This window comes from Mizuhopecten yessoensis, unplaced genomic scaffold (assembly GCF_002113885.1).
Source record: "Mizuhopecten yessoensis strain PY_sf001 unplaced genomic scaffold, ASM211388v2 scaffold716179, whole genome shotgun sequence".
In the NCBI taxonomy this organism is placed as follows: Eukaryota; Metazoa; Mollusca; class Bivalvia; order Pectinida; family Pectinidae; genus Mizuhopecten; species Mizuhopecten yessoensis.
The window spans coordinates 83,197-108,382 of record NW_018479987.1 but is presented as its reverse complement, the minus strand read 5'-3'; the positions used below and the strand labels follow the sequence as shown (position 1 = coordinate 108,382).

The window sequence follows — 25,186 nt, the reverse complement described above, 5'->3', positions numbered from 1 at the left end:
TGACGACAACTTAGGAAGGACATTGATAATGGACGACACATTTGATAACACCATCGGAATAATAAAAATATACAATTATATTGCAATGGACGGGATTATAACAGTTTTTGTTTCCTCTATGTCCCTATATTACTGTATAGTAGCTAGTGTACGTGTGNGGGGGGGCAAACATGCTACAGATGAATGCAGCAGTACAACAGTTAAGGAAGCATAAGTTTAAACAACGAACGATGTTCTTTTCTTGATATCTCTATAATTTCTACTTGCAGAGAACTGCTTCAAAGATGAGGACGGGTTGTATTTTTCGGAGGCCATACAGGTAAGTTAAGCCCCAAGCAATCCCTTAAGATACTGTTACACTACACCAGTGTGTAAGTCTACACAGTTTATAAATACCAGTTTGTATCAAATATACTTCATATTTGAACTCTAAATCTTCTTTAACCACCAGTGAAACCCGTCCTTATTGTTTTCTTGTACGAAGGTAAACAAATCCTTGAAGGAAATAGTGCTGTCCCACAACCTATTTGGTGATGTCAGCGGACCAGCCTTCGGAAAGGCCCTCGGTAAGTCAAATGGTGTTCGTTTGGGAAAAGTAACCGAGGTAAGTTTGTATGTTTATGAAGCTCTCGATTCAGTAATTATTTTAACTATACCCTATACCTCATTGTTTTGTGTTTTTGATTTTTTTTGCAATGAACTATGCCGTGTAGATATGATATTTCATCTATTTCTCCACTCCGGCTAAGGCTCTGTAAGGCTTAAATTACAAAAAATACGTGCAATAAATTATCATCAATTACATGGAAGACAAAAAATTAAAAACACGACTATACGTATGTGGAAGCAGTATTACAAAACAAGGAGTTGAGCATTTTATGTTTAGAGAACACTTCTAGTGTATACATTTACTTCTAAAACAGGGCAATGAAAAACAAGCAAATTAACGAGTGTTCAGTCCGTGTTGGATCATGATCTAGGTGTAAGTTTCTCAATGAAGGACGACTGTTTGCTACTCAATAAATTAAAATCTTGACAGTGATTTCTGACTTCAGGTGTATTTAGCTGTTATTTATGGGCGTATGTAATATGTGATTACAGTTGTTTGTGAGTACAGGTGTATGAGTCTACAGGTTATATGGATTTGACTACATCTACACTTATTATAGGTGTAATTATAGGTGTATGTGACTACATGTACTTGTGACAACAGTTATTGTGACTACAGGTATATGTGACTACAGGTGTATGTGACTACAGGTGAATATGACTACAGCTGTATATGACTACAGGTGTGTGTGACTACAGCTGTATATGACTACACGTGTATGTGACTACAGGTGTATATGACTACAGGTGAATATGACTACAGGTGAATATGACTATAGGTTTATGTGCCACTTTAGGTTTATGTAAATTCATGTGTTTGTAATTATAGGTGTATGTGACTACAGGTACTTGTGACAACAGGTTTATGTGACTACAGGTGTATGTGACTACCGGTGAATATGACTACAGTTGTATGTGCCACTATAGTTTTATGTAAATTCATATGTGTGTAATTATAGGTGTATGTGACTACAGGTGTATGTGACTACAGGTGTATGTGACTACAGGGGTGTTTGACTACAGGTGTATGTGACTACAGGTGTATGCGACTACAGATGAATATGACTACAGGTGTATGTGGCAACAGGTGTATATGACTACAGGTGTATGTGACTACATATGTATGCGACTACAGATGAATATGACTACAGGTGTATGTGGCAACAGGTGTATATGACTACAGGTGTATGTGACTACATATGTATGCGACTACAGATGAATATGACTACAGGTGTATGTGGCAACAGGTGTATATGACTACAGGTGTATGTGACTACATATGTATGCGACTACAGATGAATATGACTACAGGTGTATGTGGCAACAGGTGTATATGACTACAGGTGTATGTGACTACATATGTATGCGACTACAGATGAATATGACTACAGGTGTATGTGGCAACAGGTGTATATGACTACAGGTGTATGTGACTACATATGTATGCGACTACAGATGAATATGACTACAGGTGTATGTGGCAACAGGTGTATATGACTACAGGTGTATGTGACTACAGGTACTTGTGACAACAGGTTTATGTGACTACAGGTGTATGTGACTACCGGTGAATATGACTACAGTTGTATGTGCCACTATAGTTTTATGTAAATTCATATGTGTGTAATTATAGGTGTATGTGACTACAGGTGTATGTGACTACAGGTGTATGTGACTACAGGGGTGTTTGACTACAGGTGTATGTGACTACAGGTGTATGCGACTACAGATGAATATGACTACAGGTGTATGTGGCAACAGGTGTATATGACTACAGGTGTATGTGACTACATATGTATGTGACTACAGGTGTATGTGGCAACAGATGTATATGACTACATGTGAATATGACTACAAGTGTAGGTGACTACAGGTTCATATGACTACAGGTGTGTGTGCTTAAAGGTGTAGATGACTACAGGTGAATATGATTACAGGTGTTTGTGAATACAGGTTTATGTAAATAAATGTTTTTTTGTAATTGCAGGTGTATGTGACAACAGGTGTATGTGACAACAGGTGTATGTGACAACAGGTGTATGTGACAACAGGTGTATGCAACTAACGGTGTTTGTAACTATACGTGTATGTGATTACATGTGTGCGTGATTATATGTGTATGTAACTATAGCATTTTCACAAAGACCTAAGTGACTACATGTGTTTACAGGTGTATGTGATTATAGTTATGTGCGAGTACAGGTGAAAGAGTCTACATGTTATATAAATATGACTTCAGGTTTACAGATGTAATTACGGGTGTATGTGGTTACAGGTGTATGTAACTACAGGTGTAAAAGACTGTGTTTTCAAGTCTTAACATACCTCAAATGACAGACTCGCCATGTGTAATCGATGACCTGGTAAAACACCCGACATGACGTTTTCAGTGAAGCAGACGGACTTCTTTTGTTGTCCTGTAACAAACAACACTGCAATATCGATATCAACCCTCTAGGAGAGCATTTCCACTGAACTAGGTTTACCTGTACTCCTATACATATGTATTAGATACGGAAATTTGCAATGTATAAATGCAGGTAAACGATCAATAAAAAACATACAGGATCCACCAACCTACACAATATAGTTCACTGTACTCCCACATGGGTATTCTGTTTTGACAGTCCGGAGTTTTTTCTTTACATTCATGCTTTTTTATTATCATATTGTGTTTGGCTTAACTGTGGTGGCCTTGAATGGACACTTTGATTGTAAGATTAAATACTGACTGTTTAGTTCCTTGGTGTGAAAGTTGTTTTAAGTTGCTGCCTTGCACAATAGACGGAGGCAAGAGTTTCAGATTGAAATTAGGATCCCAATAATCCTGCAAATACAGAAGTAATAATAATTAATTAAAACTGTTGATTAGACATCAGTCTTTATAAAAAAGACACTAGAGACACAAGTAATTAGACACAAGTTACACACAAAGAACGGTTTAGGGCGTCTATATCAAAAGGTACAAGTTGTCGTTCTGTTTTTTTTCTTTTTCAAACTGCACCGTGAATCCACAACAGTTTGTTAATGACATTAATTTGATATGATATTAATTCCCATTAATTTGACGCCTTAAGCTTCAATCTCCTCATCAATATTTACCTTTGATTGTTACGCCAACAGCCATCAACAACACCCTGGAGACATTCGACATCAGCTGGAACCAGATTCGTAAGAAGAGTGCAGCATTATTCGTTAAGAGATTAAAGGTAAACATCAAATAGTTGTGTGAATGTCGTTTCTTCAAACGATATACAATGTCTTAAATACATTAACGCATACCAAACTTACGTCACTAACTCCTTCACTACACCGACCGTCCCTTGGGAATAGATGTACACCCAGCTTTATGATATACCATACGTAAGCAAGCATATTCTGTATGAACAATAGGATACATTGGTCATAGTGCAGCTGGAAATCTAACTGATTTCATTGGTTAAAACATTAACAGTAATTTTCTATATTTCGATCCTAGTCCAGTGATACGAGAGCACAAGCTAGTCTGCTCGGGTAAAGTTAAGGCTAGTCCGGTGATATAAATTTGAGTCTGGTCCCGACTTCAAGAACACTTACTTTAAAGGACATTCTTTAATACAAAATTTTCAATCGGAAAGCATTGCAAGAGATAAGTAAAAGGGATGATTTAAGGACTTTTTCGAATGGAAAACCAAAATTGAGGAATGTACATTGTAAGACAGGTGCCGCCAAGGGAAATAACTCTCGTTGGCTATCCCTAATGGCTACCGTTTTATTTATTTTGTTATTTAGTTTGATCATTTGTATTACCGACTTATAAAGCATTTGTGTGTTTATTTAAATATGTATGCACGATTATATGATTATTGTTTATGGGTGAACCTTTTTAATATCAAACCTAGGACAACGTTGGACTGACACGGCTGAACCTTGGTTTTAACGGACTCGGCTCCGACGGAGCTTCCGAGATGGTGTCTCTCCTGAAAATAAACAAAAGTTTGGTGGAGCTTGACCTCTCTCATAACAGACTAAAGGACTTGGATACCGTGCCACTAGCCAAAGGACTTGCCAAGAACGACACCCTGAAGGTCCTCCGGGTGTGTAGTAGGATATCGTATATTTCACACGATAATACGCGATATCAAAACACGTTGATTAGGGATTTTATATTCTAATTTCAGGACAATTCATTGTGCATTATAATTCTACCTGATTCTTATGAATATCAGTGAATTTGGAAATGAGATGCATGCCTACAGGACCTTACTGCGTTGTCGATACTTCGTGTTACCTTCACATTATTAGGTGTAGGATTCGTGCATGCTGAAGAACGGTAATTTGATCAAATATACATGTCTGTTGTTTTCACAGATCGGTGACAATCTGCTGACGTCCGTCGGGGCAACGGCCATACTGCACAGCCTGTACGACCCCCGATCTTTGTGTGTTCTGGAGACACTGGATTTCCATGTAATCAATGTTCTTCTTACATTTGATACATACGTCCTGTCTGCATTATAAAAGTTACTTTCGGCAATAACCATAGAAAATATTCTTCAACATTAATCCAAAGATTCTGGTAAATTTTTAAAAACAGTAGTGAAATGTGATAACTAATGGCACTATTTTTGGAAAAACTGACCGATGTTACCTTAAAATACATGTAGTTACCATGTTTTTCGATTTTATTTGGCCAGAACACCAGTGTAGATCTTGCCTTCGAGCGTTATCTGAAGGAGATAAAAGTGAACAGAGCCGTGCAGGTGATACATGGAAAGGTGATGATGGTAGGGGATCCGCCCCAGCCAATCCAAACGTACATCCGGTTGAGGACGCAATATCAGAACAGCACAGACAATTCCAGGAACAAACCAAAAGACAATCCCGGCACCAACACCATGACAGCGAGGCGGTGACGTCACAGGATATCCGTCATTACTGCCTCTGTTAGTACTCGTCATAGCTGTCATTTGGCTTACTGTATTTTGACAGAATATAAAACTACGCCGCGGTGCCATGCCGACGTAGCGGCTAGTGTGAATGTCGTAAGGTTTCCTGCAATTTGAACTCCTCACAAAGGGATATTTAATTCACACGTTGTTTGGTTTTAATTCAAAGTGTGGAATTTAGTGTACAGTAGTTAAATGGTCATGTTGTTATCAGATGGTAGAGATAGACGAGTGTGCGTTGAAGTGTTGCTATAGTAAATTGGCATATTTTATTTACTTTGTCCATGTTTGTTAAACCCGACGTTATGCCTGTCCTAATTAAAGACGTCAAAGTGTCTGTGGGAACGAATACATATATATACACAGGAAAACGCGTATTAAGCGCAAGACAAGTCGCAAGAATAGCATTACAGTGATGAATGTTTATTGTGATCTATACGACGTAAAATAAAAAGTGTTGTACTTTGTTTGAGAGCTAAGTGTATGGTGATGCTTTTGTTACAAACCTGCGATTTTTCTTCAGATGGTTCATGATCACATATTCGACAAAACGTCCCACATGGTAAGCCCATATTTGTGTTTGGTTTGCTTTCTAAATGCTCGAACCTAGCAACAATGTAGACAAATCGAGGTCTAGGAAGAAACAATGACGTCACGCATAATTTTAAATGGTGCTTATTATTCAGAACCCACCTGTTTTCTTTTTACAAAACATCAATTTTATCCATGAACAACAACTGATGTGATTAAGTCAAACAAAAGTTCCGGCTACTAGGGGATCAAATTCACATTTTCTTTCTACTGCCACATGTGCTTATTTGGCCTTTGGCCTTGAAATCAAGCAAACAGTGACCTTATGACAATTCACTGCATATCATCTCTGGGAGATGCACATGAAATGCAAAAACTCATAAAGACATATTTGATGGTTTGAAAGTTACAGGCCAGACTAAACCTTACTGAAAAGTTTGCCATTTTTTGGCCTTAGATCTTGAGGTCAGTGTTTCCAGTGACCAAATGGCAGTGTATTGCATATTGCTAATGGATGACCCTGGCGGTTTGGGAACAAGAGAAGAGAACATCTGTTATTTTCCACTGCATGATTGTAAGTGTACTTGGGGACACAAAAGCGACCGAAATAAGTATGTTGCACCCTTTGCAATATTTTGGATCTTTACATTTCTCTCTACTTCTAACTACCTTCTCCCCTCTAGCGCCTTGCTTGGAGATACCATATTGTCTCCTTTTACCTTCGTTTTGAGGGTAATTGCGTCGTGTGACCGGGCTGGATGCCATGCTTGGTGCCTTTGCCTTAGTAGTTTAGTTAGATGGAACTGTTAAGTCGGCATTATAGTACACCAACATACCCGGCCTCCAGTACATATATACACATACATGCATGCAATTACACACATGGATACACGTCTTTGACTTCCCTTGGCTGTTAATTGGCCGTAAAACCCTATCAAACCAAACCATCCCTGCACATTTCTTCATGATAAAGTTTGCGGTTTAAAAGTAACGACCCGGGAAAAATGGCCATGACAATTTTTCATTCATTTGACCATTGATCTTAGGTCAAGGTCACAGTGGCATAACGACGGCGCACTGCACGACGTCTGTAGGAGATACATTTATACTGCATGATTCATATATATAACTTTAACGGTTTATTGGACAAGATTTTCCGCAAAAAAAGAAGAATCCAACTTATTTGACCTTTGACTTCGGGGTCAGGGTCACAGTGAACGTATAGCACTACATCGCCAATCGTTTGTTGTGGGGGATACAGGTATACTGCAAGCTTCATCAACTTACCTTTAATGGTTTGACACGCAGTTAAAAGAAGAACCGGAAGAGGAACCAGTACTGAAATAATACTTCTCCCTTCAATCGAAGGGGAGAATTTGAATTTGATACCTATGGATCTTATTTGATGAATGAACGAATATACTATTGTTGTAAATACTATATTAATAATTGCTATAAAAAAATCTACGTAAGTCTATGGTGGTACATTTCGGACATGCACAATATTATTTTCTACATTAATGATCTCGAGTGCTGGACTTATTCTCTCAAGCGCTCGATATATTTTCTCGAACGCTCCACTTTCGAGCACCCGACTTAAACATTACATATTAACCGCTTCATAATAGTATCATTATGAAATAGTCATAGCAGAGGATATGTCGAACACTCGAGCCATTCGGGCAGGTGAGCTAAAAAACATTGTTTCCGGTTACCCTACCTGCCAAATTTGTTTGTGTCTATCCTGAACCTTCTTTGGCAATTATCAAGGAAGTGCTGTTAAAGTCAAGATCATTCTCTTATATAAACTTATAAATAATGTTCGAAATAAAGTTCCTTTTTACTTACCCTACATTTTCAAACATGTAACAGGAAACAAACGTGCCTTTTTGTGCCTAGCCATATGTAGACACACGGGTATAAACCCTCAACATTTTATCTGGACGGTTACAACATGTACATGCATATGGAATTCATAATATTTACAGTCAATACCTCATAAACACTTGACCTTCTAGTGGATTAGTATGCCAGCACATACTTATAGCAGGACTTGAATCAGCTGCGGGAACCGTAGCTTGTAGGCCCGATCTTTTTTTATTGTTATCGGTCCGATAACAATAATAATAATAATAAAAAAGATCGGGCCTAGAAGCTACGGTTCCTGCAGCTAGACTTGAATAATTCCGGAATACTTCGACCGCTTCCTGTCCATTGAGATTATTTAGTATATTTTATCGGTAGTAATCGAAAGTTGGTAAATTTAGCCCGAGATTGAACTACTCCTGTAAACCAAAATGATTGCCTTGATTGAATGCATTGTTTCAGGTAAGTCTACAAAACATCAGTGAATGCATTCACTCTTGTTTTATTATCTCACAAAAGTAACAACCTATAAATAGCACGTCATCGTGCTTTAGACTACAGAATACGGAAGACGGATTGACCTTTTAGGAATCGAGCAAATTAATCAACCAATTCAGAGAGTGTTTCATTTTAACTTTCCCGCGATAATAGTGCGTGTCAGTATTGGTCATTTAAGTGATGGTTGTATGGAGTAAGAAATGCTTAGGTAGGCATGATTTAGTAATTTTGATAATATGTCGCTTCCGTTGAACTCAAAGGTGTAGTACTAAGGGACATAACTCTTGTTAACCAACATAGTAATACGTCTCAAATGTGTTTACTACTGCCTTTCAGGCTTCAATATCATTAAGGTGTTGTCATGTTTTAACTGCATATACTTAGACATAAATACGACGATAATTAATCAGATAAATATACTGTAAAGAGAGGAGATAAAAAAAATTACAGAATTTTATAATACTGGTTTAAATCAAACTTTTCATTCTTTCCTATCCTACCTACAATGTTACCCTTTCTCCCTTCTATCTTTGTATTAACCAGCTTGTAGCTACTAGTGAAGCCGTTTGTATTATAGCTCGACAATTGGAAGCTGTACAAATATTACAGGATTACAATGTATGGTTTTCTTGTAAAATAAGATGATTTACGTAAGTTCGTTTCAATTAATGACCTAACTATAAAGTTAAAAGTAATTAAATAATTAACGTATTTTCTTGTAAACTGAGTGTACAACTTCTCTTTAATTAAAAACAAGACAAAAATTAAAACCGATATATGTTATTGAGAGAATATGTTTATGTTGTAGGTTAAGAGAGGCCTCTTTTAAGTTTGATTAAAGATGCCTCTCTTGTCCAGACTGTCACAGAAAGGTACGTCTATTTCCCGGAATCTAAATACTGATACTTATAATATACAAATATTATAGTTAATTTGTGTATGATACAATGCCTGACCTGATTTTCAATCCCCGGTATCAGTGAGGAATTTATTCGATAATGTATTAGTCTATGCAGACAGACCCATCTCTCAACAAAACACCACTGCTAGCATACACGTTTTGTTTATTTGAGATTCAGGTAGACTCTCTAGAATACTCCACGTCTATAAGAGTAACGTCCAGACGTGCGGACGATGGACGGGCGTAACACGTTCCCAATGTGTAAGAATTACAGCAGTGCCCGATGACGTACTGGTGGACGAACGGTTCGCTGTTCACGTGAAGGGTTTGAATCAGGGTGATGACGTCACCATTCAAGCCAACATATGCCATGATAAAGATGTGCTGTTTACGTCAGCAGGCTGTTTCCGAGCAGATGAGAGTGGATGTGTTGACGTCACAAAACATGAAAGTGTGTCTGGAAATTATACAGGTATATGTGAAGCATATATGTTTGAAATTGGTATTTTATAATATCAGTCTTATATAAGGATTGAACGGGATTTTTTTTCTCAGTTTTATGCTGATACGAATGCAAATCTGTAACCTACATATTCCATGAAGCCCGCTTCTGCTTCATGGTAAATATATATGTAACCGTTTTACGTTCATACATACCGGTATGAACATTGAAAAATGTTCAATCCTTATATTGACAGTATAATTTTTTTAGCTATTGATGACCTAAATATTGATATCACGTCATCTGTTTTTTAAAATAAGTGTCTGCGTCGTCAATGCAAACGAGATTTCTGGGACAGCCTAACGCAACCAAAATGTTTGCTTCTAACGGTTGTCATGTTATTCGAGGCAGGAGGAGAAACTTCAAAAGGACGCTGATCAAATTGCTTTCATAGCTCTATGAACGCAATTTCTTCTGGTAATGCTTCTAAAAGAACTCGCAGTTGAAATGTAAATGTGTAAGATTCACTTAAAAACAGTTTCACTTACCTTCAGCTGCAAATCGTTTAGGCATGAAGAACATTGATTGTAATCACCTTCAAACCGAAACCGGAAACTTTAATTTCATCTTAAAAATTAGTATTTTATTGGTTTCTGGTTCATTTTAAACGAACTGATTCGTGTGTCTTTAATGTAAGGCTGTACTTTGGTTTTACTAAGTATCGACGCAATGTGTTGAATGATAGACTGTTTTAATTATTGTAGGTGTTGACGCCATGGGGTTAATATGGAGCATGGAACGAGCTCCGGGACAAAGCCCGGGATTACGTCCGGGCACGAAGGACGTGTCCACACCAGAATTGGTCAGTCTAGCCGTATTCAAAGGACATCACACTATGGAGGAGATTTCTGAGAAATCTCCACAGCCTTTATCGATAACAGATGTCCAGCGGTGGTATAAGGCTAGAGAGGTGGAGGTGATAGAAGTCAAACAGGGCTCTGTACGGGGAAGACTTTTCGTTCCTCCAGGTAGGAGATTCTCTTGTAACGACCAGTAAACCGACCTCTAGTGAAACCCAATACACTGAATATATTCATGGGCTTTGGTAAAGATTAGAAACAATTTGTTTTGCTTGCGGTTATAGTTAATTCAAATTAACATCTCTTTATAAACATTACTTGATATCTCAATGCAGTGAAATATTGTTTACCAAGAAATCTTCATAGATTATCACACTGTATTTTCAGTGTTTGTCGTGAGAACAATTTTCTCATCGCGAGCACGTGATTAAAATCGAGAGACCACCGCAGGTGGACTCGAAATTTTATCTACGTGCGAGCGATGAGAAATTGTTCGAACGACAAACACTGAAAATACTGTTTGATAAACTATTTATCATCTATATACTACTACCTTATATATTTTTCAATTTAAAAAACACAACTAAACACCATGTTCTCCAAATGACTTCTTAGTTCAATGGTTAACAATCGCCTGTGACAAACGTAAACAAATAGATGTATTTGCACGGAGGAATACAATGAAACTTAAAACTACATTGAAAAAATATTTGTAAAACAATCCTATCACCATTGGCTTTTCCACATTTACACCTGAAATGGTGTTGTTATTATCACAATATTTTCCCGTAACTTTGTGTTGATATGTAATGACGGACTATTTTCTGACGCGGATCACTTTTGTGTGGACACTGTTTCCGGTTTCGGACGTCATCTAGCGCGAGCAGACGTTCTTCATGAGAAAATACGTTCCCAAGTGCTGGGGAATGGGAAAATCCGTTCTCAGGTTGTTCTCAAGTCGTTCTCAACATCTCCTCATACTGACAACCAATGATAATTATAAAGTAGTATATAGATGATAATCCTGATTATGTCACGGGTGTATCCAGTATTAAAGCAATAGCAGTATATACTGTAACGGGTCGTTCTGCCTGGATAATCTATGGAATTTCCCCATTCGTTCTACCTGGATGAACGAACCAGATTTCAAGATTGCATTGAAATTCTATTAAGTAGTCTTTTTTACAAAGAAGTAACGATGATTATGCTTGTGATGTGATTAGTCCAAAAAACAACAGCGGTATTTACAGTAACGTTCTGCCTGGATGAGCTATGGATATTCTCCATGTAAGGGTTTGTTCTGCCTAGATGAACTCTGAGTATTCTCTGTCTAACAGTTTAATTTGCCTTGAAGAGCAATGGGTATTGCCATTATAACGATTCGTTCTATCTGGAAAATCTGTAGTTAATCACCATGTTGTTCTGCTTGGGTGATATATCGGTAGTGTCATTATAATGATTCGTTCTGGTTCGTTCCGCCTGGGTGAGCAATGGGTATTGTCATTATAACGATTCGTTATGCCTTGAAAATCTAAAGGTATTCTCCATGTAACGGTTTTATCTGCCCTGATGCGCTATGGGTATTATCATTATGGCGATTCGTTCTATCATGGAAAGTCTATAGGTATTCTTTAGTAACAGTTTGTTCCGCCTGGATAAGCTATGGGTATTGTCATTATAACGATTCGTTATACATGGAAAGTCTATAGGTATTCTTCATGTAACGGTTTGCTCTGCATGGGCAGATTCCAGGGCAGAACAAACCGTAACATGGATGATACTGATTTTGTTTATACTTCTTTTATGTATCAAACAATTAAAAGGATTACGTTTTTACTTGGGATCGGTACAGTATGTGCCCTCGTTCTGAAAATTTTCCTAAAATGGCTATGGTCTCGTTATTTCACCTGTGCCCCTGCTCGTTCCTCTATTTTTCCTGTGTGTTACAGGTCCCGGTCCGTTTCCCGGAGTGATCGATATGTACGGTACTGCGGGGGGTCTCGTAGACTCGAGGGCGGCGATGCTGGCATCCAGAGGGTTTGTTACTCTGGCTTTGGCATTCTTTGGCTACAAGGACCTACCCAAGTCCTTTTGGGACCTAGACCTTGGATACTTCAAGGTAACAATGTTGGTCCTTCAGTTAAGATTCGCTTCGCTGTGGAGGAAGATATACAAATTTTAACTAAAAGAAATGGTGCCTATTATATCAATGTCACTTACAGCCTTTTCGTTTATGTTAAAGTGATGATGTTATTGTTGTTTTCTATAACATTCATTCGATAGCATTTATATCGATTTGACCGAACAGCAGCCTGTTAAACTGCTGTAAAATATAGAAGTTGAGTGTTAACACATACCAGGGTGTATACGATAAATCTCAGTTTAGAGATCTTCAATTAAATAAATGTTTTAAGTTTTAAAAGCACCATTCTGTCAAATATTCTTCCACGGGAGCATTTTACACTTAAATGAACCTTATGGTGTTGGCAGTTACAAAGATAGATTTTCCTATGGACTCATCTGTTTTGTTTGTCTTATATCTTTAGATCTTGACACATATGAATATTCATATAATTAAGTGCATGATCTTTTAGGAAGCTGTCCATTTGATCAGTAGCCATCCAAGCGTGATTCCGGACGGAATAGGTATACTAGGATTATCCAAGGGCGGGGAGTTGGCCCAACTGATAGCAATCCATTGTCCACAGGTAGGTTCTATTTGTATATTCAGTCCACCACAATCTTCATACTTCCATTGTAGACCAATATTTAACGCGTTATCCTCTTACTAGTATATAATTGTATGTTCTTCAGACCAAGCCATGGCTTTGTCAGTCTTTTTCGTTAAGACGAGGAAGCCATGTCTGTTCTTAACCTGGTGCTTACCCTGAAGACTACTACAACGTTGTAACTTTAGTTTTGGCAATGTTGGCTATTTAGACCAACTTTTGTATGTTTTCGCCGCTCAAATTGTAAAAAGAAAAGGATGGCAATTTAGCAATGAATGTTTTAGTAAATGGTATGGTATAATAACACATATTGCTAGTGATGACATGTAAGTTTGTCAGCAATAGAAATGTGTGCGACAGGACAATAACAATAACAATATTTGCTAAAATATTCATAATTTATGTTTACATTTTGATAAAGTAGTTACACTTTGTTTAGTTATTTCGAACAGTTCTTTGAAAAACAAAATAAGTCTTGACAACAATGAAATTGATGACGTCACAATAGAGATTGATGACGTTACAATAGCAAATGTTGTTATAGTCTCACAACAACATTTGCCTCTTCAATACATTGCAATGGAAGGATGCAGAGCAAATGTAAATACTATTTCATGAAAAAATCTGAACATTCGCTTTTCCTTAAGACTTTTGATAGTTTGTGTTTAGAGTTGTGTGTATGTCGCGTAAAGTGACACCTACGAAGTCTGTTTGGTTTTAAACTCCTTTAATGGTGCGGCTATGGCTGTTGTTTTGCCCAACAAAACTCTGTCTCGGTTTGCTGTTTTGATCCTTTTAAGTTAAATTTAAAGCCATGCTTTGTGTACGCTATATTGAGCTCTTCAAAATGAAGACCATTTATGTTTGACGGTTTGACCGCTACGAATCTATGTATATATACGTTTTTACCCCTTCACAGATCTGCAAGTTTAAAATTTGATATTTTTCAACCTTCCAAAATGTATGTTTTGTCTGCAAGCTCCGTCAAAATATCATTCGAACTCATATACATGCAAGTGCTCACGTACAACTCTGTCTAGTTGTGACCTTCACATTGACGTAACAATTCGTTGCATTAAAGATCAATGATTTTATTAACAACATTTTGTCTACATGCAGTCCACTTTAAAGCTGGCCTATATTTGACTCCCTTCAGATCAGTACATATTCTTTATGCAGACATAAAATGTTCAGCTTATTCCACCGACAGGTGCGTGCTGTCGTCAGCATTAACGGGTTTCCTTGCCTGTCTATTGTCGCCATCAGGAACGGTGACGAGACACTGGAACCGGCGGCACCGTAAGTGGTCAATGCTGCCAAGTAAAGTAGAACTATACGTTAATGAAGCTACGGATCCAGGACGCCTTCTATTAGAATTTTGTCGAATAAAAAAGATGATTTAGGAGATAATATGTACGTCGATGGTGTAATTGTGACAGGTTGATTTTACAGGCGAAGCGAGTAGCATAGATAGCAATATTCCTATTCTATTCAAAATTATTTTCACTTTTATTATGTCCACTTGAAAGTATCTATATTGCATATTTTTTTCAAACAAAATGTAAGAAAGAGTTATGGATATTATTTTCCCCACACTTCATACAAGTAATTATAATTATATTAAATGTTCATCAAGAAAATTCTAAAAGACAAAATTTCAGAGTTTTTATAGTCACAGCATCATTTTTGCTAGACAAACGTCTTTTATTAGTTTTAATTGAAAAATATCCTTGATGAGTCGAGCTGAATAGTTGCCAAATCATAATTATGAATATTCGGTTCGACATAACTTGTTTTTCGGGGAGCCTACTTTGTAATATACTGTGGCATATTTTAATAGAATTTCGCAATAAGCTTTGCCGATCTTGGCGTGTTAATTGTATTGTGTCTGTTTTTATATTGATGTGATATTTGTAGTGTGTTCTTGAACATCACCGTGGTAGTAATATGCTGTCTACCATATTAATATTTGGAATTCATTCAACAATAGTGTTTCTTTTCATTTCAGAATGGATACTTCTAAACTGGAGTTTACTCGTGAAAATTATGTTATATTTAAAAACTGTGTGGTCCCAAAGGAAAACGCTTCTTTCTTCCCGGTAAGATATTCAAACAATTATACGTTTAGTCCGTATACAATTAATATAGAACAGCCAATGAAATATTTGTGTGACGTTTCGATGACTAGCAGGATGTATACCCTGTCACCTTCATCCAACAAAACACTGGTAGAGCGTATAGAAGAAATGTAAGAGGTGACGATCAAATTGACAAATCGATTCGACCACGCGTGTAAAACCTTGCCCTAGATGGTCGAGAGTCTTGGATCGCGCCTATTTTGATTCAGAACTGGCCCGCTCAGTCTGCGCATCCAGCTGGCTCCCCTTATCTACCGCTTGAACAGGTTGCTCTCTATTTTTCGAACACAAGTCAATCACATGTTTTGGCTGTGTGCATGCATGATCTGTAATTGCCGATTTATTGTTTTGACTTCAAGTGTTTCCTTTCCGATGGGATGAATTTAGTTCCTTCTTCGGATTTCCGTGCCTTTCCTTTGTTCACCAAATTGGACACCGAACTACTCTCAAAATTACTATGATACATTGTATGTTACAGTTCCAACATCCGATTTTGTACACGCGTTATCATAAGATGTTTTATTCTTACGGTGTTCAATGAAGCGTACTCAGGGGCACCACGGCTGTTGCTACGCCATGGCCGCACTATGGTTTCTGATAATTAATTTGTTGCTCTCCTTGATCCTTGACTGGCTTTTATTGCCCCCCCCCCCCTCCCCCCCTTACTTTGAACAATTTTGTACGCCCCTTGAGTCCTCGCCCTAGATATTCATGTTTTATTGTTCCACCAATTTGAATCCGGTTTTTTCTGATTATTGTCCTGTTGCTCTGTCAGAACTGAAACGCATCTTTTGAGAAATTGCGTACCACAACTTCTGATGCAAACGATGAGTGATTAAAGTTAAGGTATTGGTCAGTTTGCGGCCTAATGATTTAGTCCAATACCTTAATAGTTCCGTTATCTTTCTCGACCAGTAGGGTGTCAAGACAAGGCATTGTGCTGTTGATTCTTCCTTTTAGCTTTAAGCGGCGTGGAATAAATGCATCATCAAAGGGTACGAGAAAAAATAGAAAGAACAAAATATGTAGAATGAATTCCTCGTTTTTTTACAGGCATGATCGTGTACATGTTTCGAGTTCTTGTCACGATGTTCCGATTTACCTACTAGCGGTCAAAGCATGTTAGGGACGCGGAAACAGTGTATCCAGTGGGGCCACTACAGTCCCACAACATGCCTTAATAGGTTCCTCTGGTAATGGATCTTTGGTCTACGATGCATTTTAGGAGGGTCTCTGGAGTGGGATGCATGCGACTGTATTGGAGATGCAGTTATCTTACTCGCTTGTTTTGATTTAGACAGGATGATAGTTAGTGTCTGAAGGTGTTCCTATGTTTTAATGTCCTGGACCTTGCTGTCATGTTCGTCGGTGTCCATGACGGCAGTCTGTGTCTAGTTTATGAAAGCATTTTTTCCCCGTCATAATGCTTGTTGGTTATGAGGTAGATTTCAAAACCTCCGAAACCTAGGATATCAGAATATCAGCCTCGGCAAAACCCAGTTCATATACTCTTGCACATCTATAACTAGGTATTAAACAAAGTGTAGACAAAAGGAATTTTCAATTTGATTTTCATTTCTTACATTTATAACATGGCATACACTGAAGCAAAGACGAATGCACTTGTCGATTTTAGTGTAATCTTGTACATACTTTGCAAATTTGTCGGATGAAGATATGGTTCTAGTCTTTACAATATTTCACAAACATTTCATACGTTGTGCTACACGAATCTGTATACAAATGATATCAACCTAAGGAAAATGCTTCAAAATATGTGTGTTAATTCATTCTATTAAATTGCCTAGAATACTTTTTGTCCTTGACGTTTTCGAAAACGTAAGATATACTGTGCTCAATCTGCCCGTCCACCAGCCCGTCCGTCCGTAGGAAAGAAACGATTTTACAAGATAATTCATATAGTTAATATTCACACCATATCATGATACAGTTATGAGTTCTAAACTTGATTAGAATTTGGTGGTCGTCGATCAAGTTGTAAGGGCCACAGATCACTCTTGAACATTTTTTAAGTTAATAAGTTTGTGCACAACCTTTCTCAAACTTTCAACAAATTAGGTTTATATGTACACCATAGTATAGAATCAGTGCGTTTTATACCTTATCAGATTTCCGTAGTCATCAGCCACTCCATTTCCTTATCAGTATGGTGTGTGTGTGTGTGTTGGTGGTGTTATACGTTTGTGAGCTTCCACCCACTTTCTTTATTCTCTAATGCATCACACAATCCTTAAATGCCTACAACGTTTGTTTAACGATGCAATCATTGCTTTAATATAACCAACATTCTTCGAACATACCACCTCTGCTCTAATCTTAAACATTACCCTAAGACACCAAGAAACCGCAGAGCACGGCAACCATCACATTGCCCTCTACTCATATACTCTCTGTTCTGTTTGATATTCAGTTGTGGGAGAGGGATTTGCCGTTTCTCAGTATTTGTGGTTCAGATGACCAGTTGACCGACTGTCGTCTGCAGCAGCGGCAATATGATGACTTCCCGGAAGAACATAAGGACAAAATAGAACTAGTATTATACAAAGGAGCGGGACACTTGATCGAACCTCCATTCACACCCGTCACTCAGCTGGCCTATCATAAATTTTTCCGTGAGTGTTGTATATATGTCTGGCTTACCGGCTTCCTAAAACTCTCTTTTAAATACTGACTAAGGACAGCGTAATGGAAGCGAGTTGAAAATGATAACATTTGTCTTACGACACTTCGTGGAACTTCTTTCTTCTCGGTTTCAATCATAATTGAATTTTAAGTTGTATTTAGCTCTAAATATTAACAGTTTTTGATTCTCATTTGTTTTTCTTTCTTTTTTTAACCTTACACATACACGATATTTTAACTGATTAATATATAATTGGAACATTCTGTACACGTCTCTTCGACATGATACATACAGGTGTTATTCAATGACTTTCTTCTGTTATTTTCCTTGTAGGTATGACTTTTCTTATCGGAGGGATGAGAGAGCAGCACGCGCGCGCTCAGGAGGATGCATGGAATAGAATCCAGACCTTTTTCCGAACTCATCTGAAATCTTAAACATCGTGCATTACGAAACACATGATCATATGAAGCGGAGTCTCAATAATACAGCCATTTTGTTCACCAGGGAAAAAAAGTAAAAAGATTGAGTCGGCTGAACTAACGGGAAACTTCTGCATATACAGAGCAAAATGTAATATTAGATAACAAATCCAACACGTGATTGATACACGAAAAACAACTTGAAACATTCAACAGAATTTTAATTCAAATTGATCGCAACTAGGCCGCCCTTTGATTGGTCGTTTTTCGATCGAATAGCAGACACGCCGTCTTGTTCCGTTGACCAGTCTTTGTCGTAGGCCCATGCCCATGCGCCCGAGTATCCATGGTTGTATGCATATTGGTATTGTTGTTGTGAGGTCATGCCGCCTCCTTTATTCTGATTGAACTCCGCTATAACAACAGGCTTGTCTAGACCAAAATCACTGAAACTATGCTGTAAAGGGTAAATCACTAGATGAATAATTTTGAATGTCGTTGTCATGATTTAACCCACTTAAATATATACAATGATATCAACAGGAGGATCCCAAAGCAAACCTGAACATAATGTGAATTGGACAGGCTGATATTAAGTTAATATTTGAAGAACAGGAGGTCGGTTTTGTTTTAAATATTAACCTCACAACAGTTTCCTTAAATCAGTTGAATTATGTTTGTTTTTATTTACATGTAATCAACTGCATAGAGTTTTTTTTGTTTTTTTTGCAAATTCATATATGAAATCCACACCATACAACAAACTTGGAACGATTCTATATTGTTTGTGTATAGTTACACAATTGATGATAAATATCGTGAGACTGAAAATGAGAGTATTTGTGCTAAATATGATATCTTGTATCCGTTTAGTGAATTATTATTTTGTTTCACCAATAACAACACACAAAGTAACAGGAACAAAAGAATCCCAAACAACGTACCTGGAAAGGGGACTGTCCATCAAAATGACCGTTATTATCGTACGTATGTACAGAGTAGAAGGTGAGGGTTCCCTAAAATAAGAGAAACCATAATTTATACACAGTGTCGATAGATCACAAAGCAATCCGTTTGTGATCAATTTTATGAATGAAAACAATGATTAAAAACATGTTTTTCACTTAAACTTTTAGTGAACAGCAGTGCTTTTAAGACTCGGCGATTATTTCGATTTCTTTATTAAGACACTCGACCATAAAAACGTTTTCTCTCAAGGATTTCCAAGACTTGTTTTCAAGTAATTGTACTTAATGTTTCCCTCTAACCTCCGCGTCTAATATTAATCTTTGTACTTACTAACTGATTCCCATCAGCTTTCATATCTTTGCACNCCCCCCCCCCCCCCACACACACACACACACACACACACACACACACACCCTTAGTTTTTACATACACGAATCAATGAACTTACTAATTGTTTTCGATCAGCTTTCAATATACGCTAATGGTTACGCTCACAATCCGTTTCCCCCCAGCACCGTAAGCTAATAATGATTGCACTCACCAACTGCTTCCCCCCAGCTTTCCTTAGACACTCGTCTTTGTACAAGTTGTGGAAGCCAAAGTTATCAGTGTTGGATTTGGGGTTCCAAGCACCGACGGTCACCATAGCCTGAGGATCGGCCCGCTTGATGGCATCAGCCTGCCAGTTGATGAATCTGCAAGTGGAAGCACGCTAAGAAAATAAGAACACTATTCACACAGCATTGGCCTTTTTAGATACTGCAGCAATTTAGTGAGTGGTACTAGTGGCGACCTATGGCAGACGTTCTTGATGATTTTAAGAACTGTAGAGTCAGATTTTAATCGCTATTGATTTTCATAATTGTTATTTCAGTAATAAACAATTCCATAGTGTTGATATGATTTCCTAGAAAGTATAGTCAGATCGCAAAACAGAAATCTGAGAAGTTATGTTTATGCAAAGTTAATTGCAATTTTGTATTTATTAATGCATCGTTAATCTAAGAAGGAACCGAACAACCGATCCAAGGACGGATGGACATACCTGAACAACAACACAATCTCCCGATATGAATATCCCACGTAAAAGATAACGATCTATTTGATCTGACAATATAATACATACTTGGCGAATTCCTGGGCCGTGTATAGTTTACCGGCCCAACCGGGACCCTGGTTGTTCAGTGGTCTTGTGTCAAAACATGGGTCAGCGCTGAACACATTTGCTTTAAGTTCGCCCTCGGGCTCGTTCATGATGTCCCAACCACCAAGGGCCGGCTCGTCTTTTAGAGCCTGAACCATTGGGATGAGGGCGTGGTCAATGTAGGATTGGAGCTTAGACTGATCCTTGATTAGACCATTTAAACGGTAGTGGTAGTTCTGGTTGACAGCCGCGTTCCAAAGTGTAGGGAAGACGAGGATATTATAACGCCTCGCGGCCTGAAGGTATTCTCGCATGTCACTAATGAACGTGCCGTCCCTATCGAATCCCGTCACATGACCGTCGCTGGAGAACTGCGGAGATGTCTCCCCCTCAATATGTATCCACGTTCCTATTTATAAGATGAATATCGTGTGATGCAGTGAAAACAATAAACGTTACATTTTGCGTATTAGCTCCCGTAATAGCATGCATTGTGACGTCGGAACTAAGACAATAAACATTAAAACACGATTTATTTATAGTTGAGCCGCGTCCTCCCATTGCAAGGCATACTGTATACCAGGTAATTTTCGCAGTAATGCTATTTTCCGGTTTTTTTGTTGAAGGATTAAACCGCGAATTCAACAATGCCATTACAATTGCTAGAGCCGCACCTTAAAGTTAGATCTAGTTCGAGTCAAAAGTCCATCAGTATTAGTTCACGCTGCAAACACATAGTTTACTACTGTCTAATCCTTCAAATTTGATTTCGTTCATAAGCTCAACAATTGAGCTACCTAGTTAGCAAAAAGCTGTATTCTAATAAGACGTTTACGCGAGCAAGTAGTACAAGTTCATCAAAATGCAATAGAAAAGACGGCTTTTAACTAATACAGATAGATATTACAGACTTTTACTGATTTTAATTATAGATGCTAAATTTACGTGTTCAGTGAGCCACTTATCGCTAGACACATTTAATATAATGTTGTACCAATGTTTAAAGCGTAATATTGTATATTATGTGTTTGACAAGTAAATAATATTTTGTTTAGATTTGTACTTGTACAATTTATAGTTAATATAGTTCTTTGTCAACTGGTATGGAGTTACCAATCTGTGAAACCTACTTATAGAGTTTCCTCCAGCCTGATGGACCTGTTGTAGAGCCTGCTCAAATTTAGTCTTTCTCGAGGCATACTGGTGGTTCCCAAAATCATAGGCGTAAGCAACCCACGGTTGGTTAGTACCGGACAAAAAGACACGATGTCCGTCCATCATCAGGTTTGTCCCTTGTACATACAACTTGTGTGTGCCAGAAGTAAGCGTTTGACCTGTGAATGATACCACATGTAATAAAAAGGTACATCATTACGTTTTGCCTGCATGGATGGTAACCGTCATTTTTTAGGTTATTTACACAACATATAATCCCCCCCACCCAGGTTTGATCACAGAAGTTTTACAACTGTACAACAAACTCATATAGCTAGACTTGTGTACTGATATTGTCTAAATTAATTTGATTTTACCTTTTAACGAAAAACAAATACACGATAGACTAGACTGAGATGTAAGTTAATTAAGATTATCCGTTGGCATCCGAAATAATGGCCAAAAGCTGGGATAAACAGATAACTGCTAACATTACAGGACAAATATGATTGATGGTTATACACATCAGCATGACAATCGGAACATTACTATGAAATGTGGAGGTAGTCGAAGAATGAAAAAGGTCAATAACTTTGTAGAAACATAATTCATTTGACCAGTATGTCTTATACATAAAGACAACTTTACGTAAAACCGTGATGGTAGCAGAGCGATGAAAAGCGAGGCACTTGTAACTATTAGCCAGAGTCATTCTACGTCCGCGATCCGGACATTCTTCCAGTAATCGTCAACCAAGAAATAAACATGAGGAAACAATTGTTACTTGGCGGATTTGTGACGACAGGTGCACTGGTGTGTGTCTGTGAGGACCCGGACATCTTGCACACGAAGTAAGAGAGATCGTAATGAGCCACGCACTTCTTGTCGCTCCACAGGCCGTTAGGATAGTTAGAGTCATGCAAGGGCATCAGCGCACAACCCTCCTCATTGTTATAATTGTCTGGCTCACCTGGTTTAAAGAAAAAAACGCCAGTCAGGAGATGGATGAATATATAAGTACTCTGTACTTGTCAAAACCTTGCATCGTGTACACTGTATATATAGTGTGTTACTGCAATATATTGGCATCAAAACAATCTTGAAACTAAATTTAATTAACTATAAGTTCTTAGCAATGCCTATAGTTAGTTTCAGTTGTATATCATTGATATTTATGGGTCGGTCCATCATTGCTATGATTCCTGCCTGTTATAGTGTTTCCTCCCCCACGAACGTATGCAAATCCTCACCAGAGTGGAAGTTGTTGTAGCTGAAAGCTGATCCATCTGTCCACCGGAAGTGGCCAGTCGACTCTCTCTCCAGCCCGATCCAGCAGTAACGGCCAGAATCTATAACCGTTTAAAAAGACAACACTGATATTTCAAGGGGAAAAAATCCGTTTTATCAAGACGAGATGTTATACGTTACCAAGTCAGATTTGGTGCGTATTTTGTCGTAACGAAGATAACTTGTGCATGTCAATGCAACGTTATGAGCAACACCCTCGCTACTCCAGGGGTTACGCCTCACCTTCGCTCTCTGCACCCCTGGAATATGTCATAGCTAATTTGAAGGCTCAGTGTGTGCCAATTTGTTGGTGAGACAAGAGGACTAGTGTTATCCTTTGGTGTACATCAATAGAAGTTCCCGGTCGCCTGACGGTAACATTTACTGGTTTTAAGGTTGGCTGTTGTTCCTCTGTAATCTTCAAAAAACAGATATCAGCCTAGTGATTGGTCAGTTTATTTTACCTGCGATCAATCCAATAACTAACCGCGTGCTTTCAATTTCGCTATGACATATTCCATGAGTGCAGAGAGAGAAAGTGAGCGTAAACCCTAGAGTATCGAGGATGAATGAGCAATAGTTAGAACTGAAAAGTTCACCGTACAAAGATATATTAACCTTATGTTATTAGTCCTAGCTGAATTGGTTTTCACTTAACTTAGTTTTTCTGTATATATTTATTTTCCTTCTGATACCCACCCTTAGATATAATATGTTTCAAACGCAAGTATATTATAAAATGTAGTTTAGGTTGTACAAGTCAAACATTCTGCAAGCGTTATTATAGTTATATCACGGTGTTTACATATCTAAATACAGATATTGTTGTAGTTTATGTCATGTTTACCATACGTTAATGTACGTACGCTGTCTACATAGGTTGTACACGTGCTGGTTTTCGGCGGCAGAGTGGACGGAGGTCAAGTGACCACCATGGGTCTGACAGTAGTGCTCGGCGTCATAGAAGGACTTCTTCTGGGTCACCAACTGATAAGTCGCCCCTGTTAGAGCGAGATAAGGGAACGTGATTTTGATTGAACATAACATTGCAAAATTATAGCAGTAAAATACGCGTTGAAAAGTTTCAAGGCTATTACCTTCTCTGGTCACTAGAGAAACAATTGTTTTCCTGAATACATCAGTGCATTTCTGATATTTTGTATTTTGTTATTTTTTTCATCATTTTTTTTCAGATTCAATTACTAACTGTAAACAAAGCCTTATATAATACCTTTGTCAGACTGCAGCGTGATTAATAAGCTTAATTTTATCAAAATCTGTATAAAATCTCACCCAGTGCTTCTCCTACCAGTACCACCAATACGCCAAAGATCATCCACCTCCCCATCTCCCTAAACATGGGATAGGAGCAATGATTACTAGAGTTTAATATGTCGGATAACAAACATTCTACAGAAATGAAATAAAATAAAGATACATGTAACCAAATTGACTTCAAATTTAAATTGACGCGTGCAATTCATGCACAATAACACAACGAGAGTGAGTACAGTATAAACACATGTTGTTTCGACTATGAATGACGGAAACTTGTTCACTGCTTACATTATTGTTTTAAGCACTGACCCTCCCTTGAACATTGCTGCTCTGTTCATTGAACAAGCATCCACGATACACACACACTGTATACGTAAACCTATATGACAATTCAGTATGAAGCGCTCATCTGCTTCATGGAATCTGTTACGTTTTAGCCGGCAATCATGTTGAATATGGATGCAGACTGTGAAGAGATTAATTATAATTTGGAACTTTTAAATAATACGCAGTCCTATTCAAGAAAAAGGGCTGTTGAACTTCTAGATTTTCTCTTTAATTGTTTTTTATTATATGCAGTTGTTTTAACTCCATACTTTATTGTTTGTATGTTAACAGATCACAGTTACCACAGTACTTTTGAAACACCTCACAGCTGTACTTTACCTCTGTGTCGGTGCTCGGCGGTGACCAGCTACTAGACTTGTATAACGATTTAGACTCTACATAACATCTCTCCAATGCCAGTAATTTTCTTATCAGTACGCAGTACAACAAGCTACACT

General features: G+C 37.9%; 3 protein-coding genes across 4 annotated transcripts in view; 2 read left to right on the top strand and 1 right to left on the bottom strand.

Moving 5' to 3' along the window:
* LOC110441965 (leucine-rich repeat-containing protein 74B-like) overlaps positions 1 to 6,011 on the top strand; it is a 29,172-nt gene extending 23,161 nt beyond the window's left edge. Inside the window, exons 9-14 of the mRNA XM_021485291.1 lie at positions 270 to 319; positions 485 to 566; positions 3,733 to 3,818; positions 4,491 to 4,685; positions 4,960 to 5,058; positions 5,286 to 6,011. Of these exons, the coding sequence (XP_021340966.1) occupies positions 270 to 319; positions 485 to 566; positions 3,733 to 3,818; positions 4,491 to 4,685; positions 4,960 to 5,058; positions 5,286 to 5,504 (731 nt within the window). The 3' untranslated portion in view covers positions 5,505 to 6,011. The remainder of the gene's footprint in view (positions 1 to 269; positions 320 to 484; positions 567 to 3,732; positions 3,819 to 4,490; positions 4,686 to 4,959; positions 5,059 to 5,285) is intronic.
* Positions 6,012 to 8,226: 2,215 nt separating this feature from the next.
* On the top strand, positions 8,227 to 18,602 carry LOC110441972 (acyl-coenzyme A amino acid N-acyltransferase 1-like). 2 transcript variants are annotated; one of them, XM_021485300.1, is made up of 10 exons: positions 8,227 to 8,396; positions 9,241 to 9,304; positions 9,506 to 9,805; positions 10,540 to 10,803; positions 12,585 to 12,754; positions 13,230 to 13,343; positions 14,575 to 14,663; positions 15,373 to 15,463; positions 17,934 to 18,135; positions 18,480 to 18,602. In XM_021485300.1, exons 2-10 carry the CDS (start codon positions 9,274 to 9,276, stop codon positions 18,581 to 18,583), a joined length of 1,365 nt encoding a protein of 454 aa, XP_021340975.1. In that variant the 5' UTR covers positions 8,227 to 8,396; positions 9,241 to 9,273; the 3' UTR covers positions 18,584 to 18,602. The 2 variants fall into 2 exon arrangements, with proteins under 2 accessions (XP_021340975.1, XP_021340976.1); XM_021485301.1 differs by having other exon boundaries at positions 8,228 to 8,396; positions 9,512 to 9,805.
* A 169-nt stretch (positions 18,603 to 18,771) lies between these two features.
* LOC110441971 (mannan endo-1,4-beta-mannosidase-like) lies at positions 18,772 to 25,147 on the bottom strand. The gene is made up of 10 exons (XM_021485299.1): positions 25,068 to 25,147; positions 24,417 to 24,475; positions 23,990 to 24,124; positions 23,087 to 23,185; positions 22,621 to 22,806; positions 21,812 to 22,015; positions 20,664 to 21,090; positions 20,079 to 20,232; positions 19,513 to 19,584; positions 18,772 to 19,025 (listed from the first exon to the last, which is right to left on the bottom strand). The coding sequence occupies exons 2-10, from the start codon at positions 24,469 to 24,471 to the stop codon at positions 18,789 to 18,791; spliced, it is 1,569 nt and encodes a 522-aa protein (XP_021340974.1). The 5' UTR covers positions 24,472 to 24,475; positions 25,068 to 25,147; the 3' UTR covers positions 18,772 to 18,788.
* Positions 25,148 to 25,186: the final 39 nt, after the last annotated feature.